Below are 15,045 nucleotides of genomic sequence, written 5' to 3'. Positions count from 1 at the left end.
TATTAGGTTTTCAATTCTAAATTAATTTATCTGTAACAAACGTTATGCCTATGGAAATCATTTATATTAATGTGCCAGTATAAACTGAACTCACATGTAAAGTTATACTCTTGTGAAGTTATATTTCGAACGATTGTGTGAAAAATTCTGGTTACCGTAGAAACTACTATAATTGCTTTGTATTAAATATCATGTGGGCCATAATTTGTAATAAACATGAATGATATCTTTATTACTACCAATATAGTTATTATGTTTCAAATATTGGTGTCTGTATACTTTCAAAATTCCCCCTCTTGTGATGTCATAATACCCTGTATTTGTTGAATGGAATGCCATTGTTATTATAATAATGGGCATTGTTGTTTAAATATGAGGTGAGAAACGTGGGGCGGGTACGGACGCGAACGTCTTTATCACACTGAGAGGTTCAAAAGGTGTTTCTCCTAAACTACAGCTGAAATCTGAGTATGTATCTTACGTAGATATTATTGGTGTAAACATTGGCACATAATAATTGAATTTATCTGCCAAGTATTTTAAAAATTTAATTAGAATTTGATAAAAAAATACCCTAGTTGTATATATGGTAACTGTGTTAAACAATTTGTTTCATCAAAATAAGTTTAAAATTGAATTTATAACATTTGTGTCATGTTGCCGCATGCTATAAAATCATATATTATCTTCCCTGTTTTAAAAATTCGGATTGATAACATGTACATCGTCAGTTACCCAAGCATGAAACAGAAACCTGTGTTAATATGTGATTACTCTGCGCCATGTAAGGATAAATAAGTTACATTCATTTATTTAATACCAACACCTCACAGTCGACACAATACATTTGAACGAGGGAATTCTGATGTGTTTCGATTGAAATCGGCGAACGTTGGAAACTTGAAGCGAGTTCGTGTTGAGATCGATGAGAATGGATTCGCACCAGCGTGGTTTCTTGAAAGGGTGGGTTGCAAGTAAGGCGTGCCATGTTGCCTAAGATTTAGGCCAGAGTTGGCTCATTACCCCAGCATTGTATATGCACATTTTGTATGGGTGAAGTCCTGAAGTGAAGCATGTCATGAGATCTGGGATTTGGGCCAGAGTTGGTCCATTACCCAAACATTGTATATGCACATTCTATTCTATATGGGTGAGGTCCTACAGTGAGGCATGCCATGGGACTTGGGGTTTAGACCAGAGTTGCCCATTACCCAAACATTGTATATGCACATTCTATTCTATATGGGTGAGGTCTTATGGAAAGGCACAGCAGATCTAAGAAATAGGCCATATTACAATTTTGCTTTTAAATATAATTTAAAATAAACAAATCACAAACATAGTTCTGTTTCCATCCATCCCAGTGTTTCTGCCTTCTACTCCCCACTTTGTAGCAATCAGCCTTTATAACAGGCCTATGAGTAAAAGTCTGTCTAGCTTCTTGACTTGACAATCCACTCAAGTCACATAAACTTTACACCCATCCTCCAGGTTGTAGTAGTTGACATGTCGAAACCATCGCAACGAATCTTCTTCCCGTGTGGTCAATGGTTGAGTGATGACGAACAATTATTCAGAGACTTAGTGGGAAGCACAGATCCATTGGCAAGACCTAAAAGTTAGCCTTCCTATAATATTCTTATTAATGCACAAGCTGTACAATGATGTTTATCCTCGTATGGCGAGGCAATGACAGTCTTTATAACCTGGGTGTTCTGTTTCATACACCCCATGCCCGCTTACGACGTATGTAACTTTGTTGGTAATTTGTTTTCTATAAAACTGGATATAACATTAGTGGCAGCATCAAGCCTTGAACTTGGTATCTTTACATTATAATACAAGCAACTGTTCTTACATTGACCTTAAACTAAACTCCATTACTAACACACCCATGCCCACAGTGAATGCATACGTGGTCCACGTCTTCACGGGCGACATGCGCGGTGCCGGCACGGACGCCACAGTGAAGATCACGCTCTTCGGCGACCATGGCGACTCCGGGCAACTTGTGCTCGATGATTCCAAGAACAATTTTGAGCGGGGAAGGAAAGATACTTTCTCCTTACAATGCCCGCATATTGGGAAGATTAAAAAGATCAGAATTGGTGAGTTAACTTTATGTGTGTGGGTGTCTTAGCACCCTGGGTGTTGGGGTAATAGACCTACATTATGATTCATAATATTCCATTATTATTCACAAAGGTCATGACAATGGTGGAATTTCACCCGGTTGGTTCTTGGACAAAATTGTGGTGGACGACACTCTGATGGATTGCGTCTATACGTTTCCATGCCAACGATGGTTTGCTAAGGATGAAGATGATGGGAGGATTACAAGGGAGTTGGTGGCTGGTGCAGGGGATGCTGGGATACCATACAAAGTACAAGTGTTTACTGGTGAGTATAAGGGTGTTTTAATATAATGGTAAGAGGATATAAACGACGAAACCAATCAAAGTCATGTCTGCTTATCCACACACTGCAATAGCTTCAGCAGCTCGACTGTGGGTATGGGATTGGCAACCATGGATAAGTCACTCCAGTTCCTACCCACAAGGATATAAATGACCAAACCAACCAAAATTCATGTCTACTTATCCACACACCACAATAGCTTCAGCAACTCGACTGTGGGCATGGGAGTGGCAACCATGGATAGTCACATATACACAACAACTCACACTTACCCACCACAGGTGATGTACGAGGCGCAGGAACAGATGCTGAAGTCTTCATTACCTTATATGGAGGCAAGAAAGGTCAACTGAGTTCAGGGAAGATTGTTCTGGATGGAAAGTTTCAAAGGTTGGTTGTGCTGTGTTTGATGAAGCACTTGGTAATAATACTAGGATCAAGGTTCCATACTACTACCATTGTGGGCGTATTGTGTCCAAACATTGCTTTAACCCAGTGGTCATTAATTAAAGTAAAAAAAACTCTTAAGTTATATATGTGGTAACTTGTAAACGGGCACGAGATCTTTGAAACAGAGCACTCAGGTTATGACAACTGTCATTGCCACCTGCCACATACATAAGCATGATGGGCAGCATATGTGAGGGTCACACCATTACATCAATACCTTTCTATTATATATAACATCATACCACTAACCTTCCCCACCTCCTAGGAACCGCGTTGACATCTGTGACGTAGAGAGCGCATCCATGTTAAGCCCACTTGACCACATAGAGATCGGACACGACAACTCAGGGTCCGGACCCGGTTGGTTCCTCGATAAAGTTGTTGTTACTTGCCCAACTAATGGGTGTGAACAGGTGGGTAATTATATACAGTGTTGCAACAATTGTTTCACACATTTTTAAATTCCAAAACACTCATGCCACGCTTTCAGATTAAAATGTTAAACACTAGAGACTCAGCAACAACAGATGTTTTACTCTTATATTCTCATAACCGAACTAATATATTTGTACTTGTTGTTCTCCCAGGTTTCACTAATATATTTGTTGTTCCCCCAGGTGTTCAGTTGTCGTAAATGGTTCGCCACGGACGAGGGAGATGGTTTGACTTCAAGGGAACTTTATGAATCAAAGTCGTTGCGGAAACAAGTTATGCAGAGTAAGTGGCATAACTTATTATTATATTACTGTGGTTCTATTACTAAGTTAGATTGCCTATTTTACAGTGGAAATTTTTAAATGTCATAAAACTGCGACAAGGTTTGTGGCAATCAATTGTTGCTGTTTTTTAGTTTTATGTGGCATTTATTCAACTATATTTTTTATATATATTTTTAAAGATGATATTTAAAGCAATATATCTTTCAATAGAAAGTGCTTGGAATTGTTTGATTTGGACGAGTGATGTAAGAAACGCTGGAACCGATGCCAATGTATTTATCCAGGTTAGTGTCATATGGGGCTGTGTATTATGTTATATAGTAGGTAGGGGGGAGATAGGACACCTTTAACACATATTATCTAAGTATTCCGATCGTGTTTTACACAATTAACAACGGCATATGGGAGTTGTTATAATACTGTTTTTCTTTGAATGATCTTTGCTTACTACCAAATAGGACTAGAAATTAGAACAAAAAGGTGTCCCATCTTTCCCCACCGTACTATATATTGGGAAGCTTAGAAAATAAAGCAAGGCTCATTGTGGGTACTATGTGTCCTTGGTTATTTTGGCTTCTTGTTTTTAACTTTCTTGTATTCAGGTTTATGGAGAAAATGGTAAATCTGATGAGATAGCTCTCGATAATGAAACTGATAACTTTGAAACCGGACAGAAAGACAAGTTTAAGGTTTGTATTTGTTGGAGCTTGGTTTATAATTAAGTGATGTGTTTAATATAAGGCTAAGGTGTTATGTCAAATATAGGGAACCTCATTGATTAATTTGGCAAATGCAATATATTTTGGCTCTGCTTGGTTGTATAGACACCTAACAGCAGGGTAAAATCTAGGGTGACATTGTTAAAATGCAGTTTCACTCATAGTTGCCAAACATAGGGAACCTCATTGCTTAATGTGGTGAATGCAATATACTTTGGCTCTGCTTTTTTATTAGTACCCAACAGCAGGGTAAAGTTACTTTAGGTTAAAAGCAGGAGACTAGATATATGGTCCATGTTTTATTTGTCATCTCAGGCAGCCTTAGTATTAGTATGATATAAGTATTATTAACATCACATATATGCATACAGATCAACATACCAGAGGTTGGCCGCATGTACAAGCTACGTGTATGGCACGATGACTCCAACCCATTCTCAGGTTGGCATTTGGACAAGATAGTATTGGAACCTGTGGGTGGGAAGAAGGGGAGTTCGTATACTTTCAACTGCCAGAAGTGGCTGGACACGTAAGTGGTTGGGATGAATTGTTTATTGTACACTGACTTATAATATTCTGTTACTGAAACCACAGTAAAACACTTTATATCAATAAGGGACTGTTGATTATTGACAAAATATTCATCTCTTTGATACACTATTAGTTAGACTCAACTTCGTTTGTTGTGTATTCTATTATATATTAGGGTGTATGTTTACATTGGATAAATCATTATATTATTTCTATAATTAAATATATAATATTTCTATAGCAACGAGGGTGATGGGCAAATCATCAGGGAAATCCCCGCCACTGGCCCCGGGGTGAAACGACCCCAGCCCCTCGTTCGTTACCAAGTTACCGTAGTAACAGGGGACAAACGGAACGCTGGGACTGATGCCAACGTGTTTTGTTGTTTATACGGTCGTCAAGGTGATACTGGAAATCGACCACTCGAGGCGTCAAAGAGCAACAGGAATAAATTTGAACGGGGACAAGTGAGTTGTGGAGTGTATGTGTATGATAAAGAGTTAGCTGAATTTGAATACTTAGAAAAAGCCATTGCGATATATTGCCTGTTTTTCCATTCTATATGTGTGAGGTCCTTTGACATGGCACGTCATGGAACCTGGCATTTAGGCCAGAGTTGGATTATTACCACAGGGCCACAACCCTGGGTTCTAACATCTAAACCCCACTCAAGCAGTTTATAGAAACTCAATATATCACTAACATAACAGTCTGATGAATTCACCATCGAAGCTGTTGATTTGAAAAGCGTGAACAAAGTGAAGATCGGACACGATGATTCTGGTGTTGGTGAGTTATTGTGTTTATGCCCCACACTGCAGTATCCCATTATCTCAACTATACTGTGTAACTACCCATACTAGTGAACAGTAGCCTGCAAGAGGTTTGGGTTGTGATTTTTATTTGTGATTTTAAAGTATTGGACCAACCATCTGCCTGTCTTTATCGTCACATGAAGAACTCCACCTGAAGTGTGGCTTGCCCAAGGACTAAAAAATTTTAAGAAAAAACGAGGACTAACCAGGAATTTATGGCAGTTAAACATCAATAAATACATGATGTTACAGGTAGTGGTTGGCATTTGAAGGAGATTATTGTGAGAGATGAAACAAACGGAGAATCAACAGTTTTTCCGTGTGATCGGTATGCATAGCTGTGTGCTTATGTTATACTGAAAATGCAAATATTATAAAAATACACAACTCTAAAACATATTCATATAGTCTAAAACACCTCTTTGGTATTTTATATCAGACTATCAATCAAGGAATATCTAACATATATAGCTACAATGTTTTGAGTACTTAGTATAATGCTACCAATATTTTCTAATATATAAATTTCCAAATCTTAAACATCTAATATATAAACCAACCCCCCTTAAACAACAATCCACCACAGATGGCTCGCCACAGATGAAGATGACGGAGCCATCGTTCGTGAGTTGACTTCAGAAGGTTCGCCTCAATTGCTTAACAGTGAGTTTTAATTATATATATATATATATATGTATATATCTTATGCCTATCTATTTACATAGCCTTCTAACATTGGTGTTGTAACCTTCTGTCGTTTATTACAAAGAAAGCAAGTAGAATCCAAATAAATAACCTATTTACTATTGTTATTATATTTAACCTATTTTTATACACAGCAACCTCGTACCATGTTTCTGTGAAGACCGGTGACATGCGGGGAGCGGGGACGGATGCTGATGTTTATATACAGGTGTGGTAACTTGGTTTATAACATACTTTGTTGGAATTAGTATGAGTATGTTCAGTCTAACCTGTTGTATATATATAAGCTCCTCTTATTTCCTTCAAGTATCGTTTTGTGGCCACAAAGACATTATACTAATCTAACTAAACTCCAATGAAAAGCACCCATGTATTCAACCCATTAGTTTCCCAACCATAAGGATAAACATGACAGCATTCTAACTCGACAGCAAACACGGAGTGTGTAAACCCATCATGCATGGTGTGCAATACACACACCCACTATCACGCCCAAGCATAATAATTAATCTCAACTTCCGTCATAGATCTACGGGTCAGACGGCGACACAGGTCGTTTGAAACTTCATCAAGGTGAAAATATCCGGAATAAATTTGAACGAGGCAGAACAGACCGGTTTAAACTGGAAGCAACCGATATTGGCCGGATTGAACGAATATATATTGGTGAGAGGGTGGTTTGTGTAATTCATATGTGGTATGGTTGATTATGTTGTGCCAATAAATGACGTCTGAATGATTGCACTTTACTTATTCTCGCATGGCGGGGCAATGACAGACGATCTAACTTGGGTGTTCTATTTCATACACATCGTGCCCACTTACAAGTTACCACGTATGTAACTTTGTGCGTGAGTAATTTTAGTGAGATTTTTGATTTGTTTTAATGTGTGGCATTTTGGCAAACTATAAGAAACTACTGGGTTAGAGTAATTGCTGTTGCCTTGTATATAGATAACCCCCCAAAATATATATATATATATAACACCCCCCATATACACAGGCCACAATGACAGTGGGGTTGGAGCCGGTTGGTTTTTGGATGGAGTTGAGATTGACGTTCCATCATCAGGGATGCATTATACATTCAAAAGTAACAGGTGGGTTAACCACAAACCAGTTTTTTAGATAAACTTGAACAGTCTATTGGTATATAGAATGAACAACAAACATGCTCTCTTTTGTACAAGTTGCATATTAGTATAAGTTGCATATTTACCTTTATAAAGTATTAATCAACAAACAGTGTACCATTCTACAATTTAAATGTAATATATAGACTTGATTTACTAACAAGGATCCATTAAAGTGTTTATAATGTTTATTATGACATCACAGATGGTTGGCATCGGATGAAGGAGATGGTAAAACTGAGGTTGAATTATACCCAACGCAAACAAGGCAACAAGATAAATGTAAGCTGTTACATTAAAACATGATTGAGGCTTTATGAGTGAGACATATATGATAAAACAGCACCCTTCCCCTTTCTTGCTGTAAATGGCCATGCATGTAGAAGATCTATTAAGTTAAATTAACTCGGGGACTCGGTGTCAATCATCAAAGTTTGCAACTCTTTGTAGTTGGGTTTTTTTCATACGTTTCCAGAGTGTTGCCAAATTTTTTTTACAATTTTTCAGTGTTGCCATACGAGATCACAGTAACAACAGGCGACATAATGAATGGGGGAACTGACGCTCAAGTTGTTGTGCAACTATATGGGGAAGATGGAAAGTCTGAGGTGATCAGGTTGAGAAACAAAACCGACAACTTTGAAAGGAAGGCCGTCGATAAGTTTAAGGTTTGTGGGGTTTTGCGTGGTTGATTGTTTTGTTTATAATATAGTATGCGATGCTGTGGATGTATGGCCAGCTGCAATGTGTTGTAGGACACAGCATACATAAGCAGCCTGTTGGGCAATGGGTCAAATCTGGCCCTAATTTCATGACCTCACCCACATAGAATAGAATATGTGCAAGCGGGATAATGGACAGTCAATGGTTTCCAACTAGATGTCATGCCACACCAGTCACCAGCTACATGTTACTCCTATCTCCACAGATCGAGGCTCCCGACATCGGTCCAATCACAAAGATCCGCATCGGACATGACGGGAGGGGAGTCGGGTCCGGATGGTTCCTTGATTCTGTGAAGATCCAAAGATTTGTTCGCAAGACGAGCAAGAGGAAGAAGAGAAGACGAGGTTTAGGGTTAATTAGTTAATTAATGGGACTCCTGATCGTGGCTTGTTGGGGCAACGCAGTGGTTATAACACGGGTGTTCTGTTTCGTACACCTCGTGCCCGCTTACAAGTTACCACATATGTAACTTTGAGGAGGATTGTTTTTCTATGGCTGACAATTTAGGCAGGAGGTGTGTAGAGTTACAGTGTTTGCTGCTTAACTTGCCCTACCAGGCAAAGATATCTTATATTTATTCAAATACTCCCAATTTATTAACCATACACAACCACACACAGAGTCCATGGTATCCAACGATCAAAACGAAGTTGAAACTTATTGGTTTGTTTGTCGTCGTTGGTTCGATAAATCTGAGGATGACGGGCAGATTATTCGCGAGCTGGTCCCGACCGATGAATCAGGGAAACCTATTGATGAGGCTTTGCAAGGTGGGGGAGATTGTATGGTGTATATTTTGCAGCGTGAGCTACAGTATGGAGTGTTATGTTTATATTGTAATGTTTTTGATGGCGGGTTAGCGAAATATGTTGTGTTGTCCTAAATAAATGTATGGTTGTGGATGCACTGTTTAACCTGTAACTATTTCTTACTAATTTATTCTAATTTAAATCTTAAAACCACAGAATTGGAATACTCAGTAGATGTTTACACTGGGGACAAATATGGAGCTGGGACCGATTCAAACGTCTTCATTACTTTGTATGGAGAGAACGGTGATTCAGGTAATCAGCTGTTCATTCAAATAAAAGTTCCAATAAATTGTCAATAAGTTATCTGGCTTGAGAAATCCAAATTTATTGGGACAATTCCAATTGGGCTCTACTCTACACCACTGGAGGTCCACTCCAAAATAAAACTAATACATGTTTGATTGACAGGTGAAAGAAAACTGGACAAATCTGACAACATCAACAAGTTTGAAAGAAACCAAGTTGATGGGTTTAAACTCAAAGCTGCTGATCTCAGTAATCTTAAAAAGGTTAGTGTTTTAAGTTTCTTCCTTTTTTTATAAACTGTATATTTTATAAAAGTATTTTCCCTAGAAGCCAAATTGTAATTATTTCCTCCCTACACAGTTAAAGATTCGTCATGACAACAGTGAGCTTGGTTCGTCATGGTTCGTTGACCGTGTTGAGGTCAAAGTCAAAGGTCAAACTTGGGTGTTTCCATGCCAACGATGGTTGTCGACCAATGAGGATGACGGACAGATTGAGCGAACACTGGTGCCTGTGGATGTGGTAAGTGAATAATAATATCACTGTAGTAGCAAATATTAAGACATTGCAACCAGAAATCTTAAGGGTGGCAAGAAAAAAGAAAGCATCCCAATCTATGCATTTTACCCCTTTTTCCGTGGCTTTGGTTGCACTACCAAAACCTGCTGTTGGAAAGTCTGTAATGAATGGACAACTTTATTGCAGAGCATTATGTGCCACAAATTTTACTCTTTATGCTGTAATGCTTACTTTTTTGCCAAAATCTCAACCCTGCTATGTTAAAGTATGTGTAGTGCTGTAAAGTCACCAAGTGTTTGAGAATTTCATTTTCACAATGCAGGCAACATACCAGCGGTTGCAACAGAAGCAAGGTAGTGGTAGGAAGGCAAGTGTGGCAGTTCGTGATGCTATTGCTCTTGAAACTAAAGCCCAACTCACCACATATGAGGTATCAGTGAAGACTGGTGACATCAGGGGATCGGGTACTGATGCAAACGTATACCTCGTGCTATTCGGGGAAAACGACGACTCAGGAATGATGTAAGCAATTGTTGATGACTAAGTAGTATTTTCCGCTACTGTTTTTAAAAGATAAAAAAATTGTATTATGTACTTAAGACACAGCAAGAATTTATATTATCTTCATGTATATGATCTTTTTTAAATCTTAGTTGCAAATCATAAATTGGAAAATAAATATTTATACCAGCAGTTTCGATTTTTGGCATCACATTCAGTGTATTCTTTCTCACAGAAATCTTAAAACATCAAAGACGCACCGCGATAAATTTGAACGAAACCACACGGATGTCTTCACGGTGGAATCCGCTGATCTTGGCAATCTAAAGAAAGTTAAGATCGGTCACGACAATGCTGGCTTGTCACCAGGTGTGCGGTTGTGTCTTGGAATTTGTAAACGAATTAATATTAAACTCATTAAATTATGTAAATTCAACAAAATCAAGAGAATGATGTGGCAAATTAGGTGCATGTTATCAAGATGTTTTCTTTCTCATTATATCAGTTATAATGAAGTATCCATACCTTCAAAACTGCCTAAATGTTTATACCAATGTTAGTATATTGTATACTTATACATACCACGATACCAGTTAAACAATGGATCTTTACCCATAGTAATGTGTTGTATATTCCATACCTGTAACATACCCCACCCCAGGTTGGTACCTTGAGTATGTAGAAGTAGACGCCCCATCCCTTGGCATGAAGTGGAGATTCCCAAGTGGAAGGTGGATTGCTAAAGATAAAGATGATGGGAAGTTGGAGAAGGAATTGTTCCTTGCCATGGATGAAACTGTGGGTTACGCAGCTAAGGTTCCTTATGAGATAACAGGTATGTTTTCTTTAATAACATATAGGGCTGGGTTTAGTTGGAACCCGACATACCTATAACAGAAGTTTGACAAATCTTTTATACACATTCAAGTTTATTGCTATCTAACTGGACGTTGGTGTATACAGTCAACTCTGGTCTAAATCTCAGGTCCCAACGCGTGTCTCGCTGTAGGGCCTTACCCATAGAGAATGGAACATATAACGATATGCTTAATATTATTCTCTATACTCAATACTTACGTTTATTTCGATTGACAGTTTACACAAGTGAGGTATCTGGAGCAGGAACAGACGCCGATGTTTACGTTGTTTTGTATGGAAGAGATGGGATGTCTACAGAAAAAACAAGTTTGTGTCCAACAAAAGATGAAAGGAAGTCAAAATTCAATAAGAAGAGTGTTGATACGGTACAATTGTTATATTATGGCATTATTGTTATCTATTGTGTTCGTACATATTTTCCATTACCACAACACCATCTAGATCCAACTGTGGCTGTTTATAGACACTCACCAATACAGATTATGTTTTGTCAAAGTGAGGTCTTCAGTGAGGCACATCTGATACCTGTAGTTTCAGTTCATTACTCCAACACCCAAAGTGCTAACACTAAGCAATTCGTTATATTTGATTTTTGTCATTTAGACATTTCGCAACACTTCATCTTGAATGCTACCACCCAATTATATATTTACCCATATTTAATCTAAACGACTTCCGTCCTCAGTTTGTTCTTGAGCTCGATGATGTTGGTGAAGTGATTGAGAAGTTAAGGATCGGACATGATGGGAAGGGATGGGGGGCTGGGTGGCATCTTGATAAAGTAGAGATCAGGAGGTTGCTTGAAGGAGCTAAGGTTGGTGGTTGTTGTTTATGTAATGTTGTGTACCAGCATATGGTACAGAAGTTGTGGTTGTGTGGCTGTCACTTGGATATATATAGAAACATATGTAACATGCGGTCACTTAAAAGTTAGTGATAATACAGACTGATGTGACAATAGTAGCAACATTGGGCTTTGATTCTTGGCATTAGTCAGTTATCTAACCACTGGTGTTGGTTTTGGTTGGACTTCACTTTCTTTCAGTTCAATTACTGATTTGCTAAAAAGTTCAGGTAAGAATATAAATTGACTTTCAACAACTCAACTGTAGATAAGTCAACAAAGTCCCCACGTACATATAAAAGACAAACCTTTAATACACTAAAACATAACAACACTATTATCCCACCCACATTACACAGGGCTCAGAGACATATTCGTTCACATGCGGTCGGTGGTTAGCTAGAGATGAAGACGATGGTGAAATCGTTAGGGAACTTGTACCAACACAACTTGTTCAAGAGAAAGTCACTAAAAGTGGAAAGTTGAAGAGAACGGAGTCAAAGTTGGATAGCTTAAAAAGTAGGTGGTTGAGATTATTAGGGTAATATGTAGGTACCAGAATACCAATATACGAATATGTCACGGTTGTCTGTGTCAATACTTACTTGTTTATACCAAAAAATAGTTTCTTGGTTTCTTAATATGGGTTGTCTTAAAGGGTTTTTATACTAAGGGTGTGAATGAGGTGGATAGTTTATAAAGATTTGAATGTATATTGTTGGTAGTGTGCATGAATGTTGGGTTGTTTGAGATGTTGGTAGAATAGTTGTTCATAATCTTGAAGATGAAGGAAGTTTTGGCGATGATAGTTCGAATGAGAGTGTTGCTGAAACATCTGGTGAAGAAACTCCTGAGATTGCTGATGAAGACAATCTAGATCAAGGATCTCTTCATGAAGATGTTCTTGAAGAAGATCATCCTGATCAAGGATCTCAAAGAGATGTTGACGAAGATCATCTAGATCAAGTTTCTCATGAAGGTGTTCTTCAGGAAGATCATGTAGATCAAGGATCTCTTCATGAAGATGTTCTTCAGGAAGATCATCTACTTCAAGGATCTCCTGAAGAAGTTATGGATGATTGCCTAAAAGACAATATTGAAAATGGTGATGGAAAAGTTGAAGATGTTTGCAATGAAGTTCAAGATGATGCAACACAGAATGGTGATAAAACTTCTGAAGACGAAATAGCTGAAGAACTTGAAGGTTGTAAAGCATCGAGTTCCAGTTCAAGTTCAGATGAATCAGAAGAAAATTTAAAGGGGAGTAACACCCCCTCCTCAGATGACTGAAAATTTATTGGACACCAGGAACTTGTTGTTTGTATAATAATGAACATACTTCTCACCTTCACATGTCTTGTTTCAATTACCACTGTCATTATGATGATCATACTTACTTTCACAATATGATTCTACATTTGTTTATTTTTCACACAATGTTCTTTATAATTAAATTTGTTTATTTTTTCTAGTAAATTGTTCATGTCTAGCCTCCTATTGATCTTAATTATTTGCACAGGTAATATTGAGATAGTGATTATCATTCCATACACCATTCTGTGTTTTTTCATGTTAAATTATATATTTTATAAAACTGCATTCACATCGTAACTTTGATCTACACTACTTGTACTGAGGTATGTTGTCATTGCTGTCGTGTGTTGTGTCATAATCAAGTATTATCACAACATAATCATTGCTTTAGTGTTCTTTGTGTTGTCACAATCATGTTATTGTTGCAAGCAGTAATTATTGCTACATAGTTTAATTTCTTACTGCATAACATTAAACCCATTCTTTTTTTTCCATTTAACCTTTCCATTTTCTCAGAATTACCTCACGCAACCAACCATATTATGTGGTGTTCGTGTCACAATGCGATAATTTATCTTAAATAAGTTTAACTTTAATTCCCCTTCCTATTGTGCAATTTATTTTTATTATTTTAATCCACTATTGCTTTGGTGTATAATTGGTGGTAATCATGCTGCTGCTATATCACATATGCTTCCAACACGCCATCACATTTGCCTAATCTTGGTTTTGCGTTTCTGCTGCTATTATACCAATATTGCCATTATATTAGCGCATATTATATAGATTGTTAAGTTGGGGCTTGTAACAATATAGATAGCAATAACTAACTTTTTATTGTTTCCTCCGCAGTTGCAAAGGCCTATTTTAAGAAACATTTAATTTAAACACCTTAAAAACACAGTTATATATAATTAAGGTTATTTAGTAATAAACCGACTAATGTTAACATTATTACACAATACAGATCAACAATACAAGGTCCATGTATACACCGGTGATGTTTTCAATGCTGGCACCGATGCTAACGTCTATATTACCATATATGGTGAAAACGGTGACACAGGAGAAAGAAAACTTCTCAAATCGGAAACAAACACCGATAAATTTGAAAGGGGAAAGGTAAGACTGACTTTGGTGGGTTTTGAACCAAGTACATTTGGGTTAATCATGCCAAGTGTCTTTACCAATACATTAAGTTTGTAAATTTAGGATAAAAATACTTATCTTTAAACTCTGTGAATTACTCTTCGCCTAAAGTACTTGGTAAGCCCCCTATATAACCGTCACAAACAAGCTTCTAAAGGGCAAAAAAATTAGGTATAATATTTATAAACTTCTTAAAAAATTCAGTTTACAGTTTTCTATACACAACATACAATAACACGCCTTTACCTGCAGGAAGACATTTTTAAAATTGACGCAGTTGATCTTGGCAAGTTATTCAAGGTTCACATCCGCCATGATAACGCTCTTCTTAACCCATCATGGAATCTTAACCGAGTGGAAGTGGAGGACACAGACACAGGGAACAGATATGTTTTCCACTGTGAGAGGTGGTTGGCTAAGGGGAAAGATGATGGAAAGATTGCAAGGTTTACTATTTTTATACCCTGTTATGTATAGTTATCTATTTTTATACCCTGCTATGTAGAGTTATGTATTTTCATACCCTGTCTTCTTTATCTTCTAAGAAATAAATATCCTGAAATTT

The 15,045-nt window shown here is 37.5% G+C and overlaps 1 protein-coding gene across 1 annotated transcript in view; it reads left to right on the top strand.

Annotated features, from left to right (window-relative positions):
• The first annotated feature begins 252 nt into the window (after positions 1-252).
• LOC100183739 (lipoxygenase homology domain-containing protein 1-like) overlaps positions 253-15,045 on the top strand; it is a 21,620-nt gene continuing 6,827 nt past the window's right edge. The window contains exons 1-34 of the mRNA XM_018815995.2: positions 253-316; positions 378-468; positions 834-963; positions 1,492-1,618; positions 1,905-2,108; positions 2,206-2,400; positions 2,700-2,808; positions 3,134-3,281; positions 3,486-3,585; positions 3,798-3,871; positions 4,190-4,276; positions 4,678-4,835; positions 5,079-5,304; positions 5,548-5,626; positions 5,905-5,980; positions 6,239-6,315; positions 6,492-6,565; positions 6,885-7,023; positions 7,361-7,457; positions 7,696-7,772; positions 7,998-8,158; positions 8,419-8,560; positions 8,837-8,986; positions 9,182-9,280; positions 9,437-9,537; positions 9,635-9,796; positions 10,116-10,315; positions 10,530-10,663; positions 10,956-11,129; positions 11,390-11,538; positions 11,859-11,987; positions 12,377-12,536; positions 14,299-14,453; positions 14,733-14,926. Coding sequence (XP_018671540.1) covers positions 253-316; positions 378-468; positions 834-963; positions 1,492-1,618; positions 1,905-2,108; positions 2,206-2,400; positions 2,700-2,808; positions 3,134-3,281; positions 3,486-3,585; positions 3,798-3,871; positions 4,190-4,276; positions 4,678-4,835; positions 5,079-5,304; positions 5,548-5,626; positions 5,905-5,980; positions 6,239-6,315; positions 6,492-6,565; positions 6,885-7,023; positions 7,361-7,457; positions 7,696-7,772; positions 7,998-8,158; positions 8,419-8,560; positions 8,837-8,986; positions 9,182-9,280; positions 9,437-9,537; positions 9,635-9,796; positions 10,116-10,315; positions 10,530-10,663; positions 10,956-11,129; positions 11,390-11,538; positions 11,859-11,987; positions 12,377-12,536; positions 14,299-14,453; positions 14,733-14,926 — 4,442 coding nt within the window. The remainder of the gene's footprint in view (positions 317-377; positions 469-833; positions 964-1,491; positions 1,619-1,904; positions 2,109-2,205; positions 2,401-2,699; positions 2,809-3,133; positions 3,282-3,485; positions 3,586-3,797; positions 3,872-4,189; positions 4,277-4,677; positions 4,836-5,078; positions 5,305-5,547; positions 5,627-5,904; positions 5,981-6,238; positions 6,316-6,491; positions 6,566-6,884; positions 7,024-7,360; positions 7,458-7,695; positions 7,773-7,997; positions 8,159-8,418; positions 8,561-8,836; positions 8,987-9,181; positions 9,281-9,436; positions 9,538-9,634; positions 9,797-10,115; positions 10,316-10,529; positions 10,664-10,955; positions 11,130-11,389; positions 11,539-11,858; positions 11,988-12,376; positions 12,537-14,298; positions 14,454-14,732; positions 14,927-15,045) is intronic.

This window comes from Ciona intestinalis, unplaced genomic scaffold, assembly GCF_000224145.3.
Source record: "Ciona intestinalis unplaced genomic scaffold, KH HT000124.2, whole genome shotgun sequence".
In the NCBI taxonomy this organism is placed as follows: domain Eukaryota; kingdom Metazoa; phylum Chordata; class Ascidiacea; order Phlebobranchia; family Cionidae; genus Ciona; species Ciona intestinalis.
This window is presented reverse-complemented; position numbering and strand designations above follow the sequence as displayed.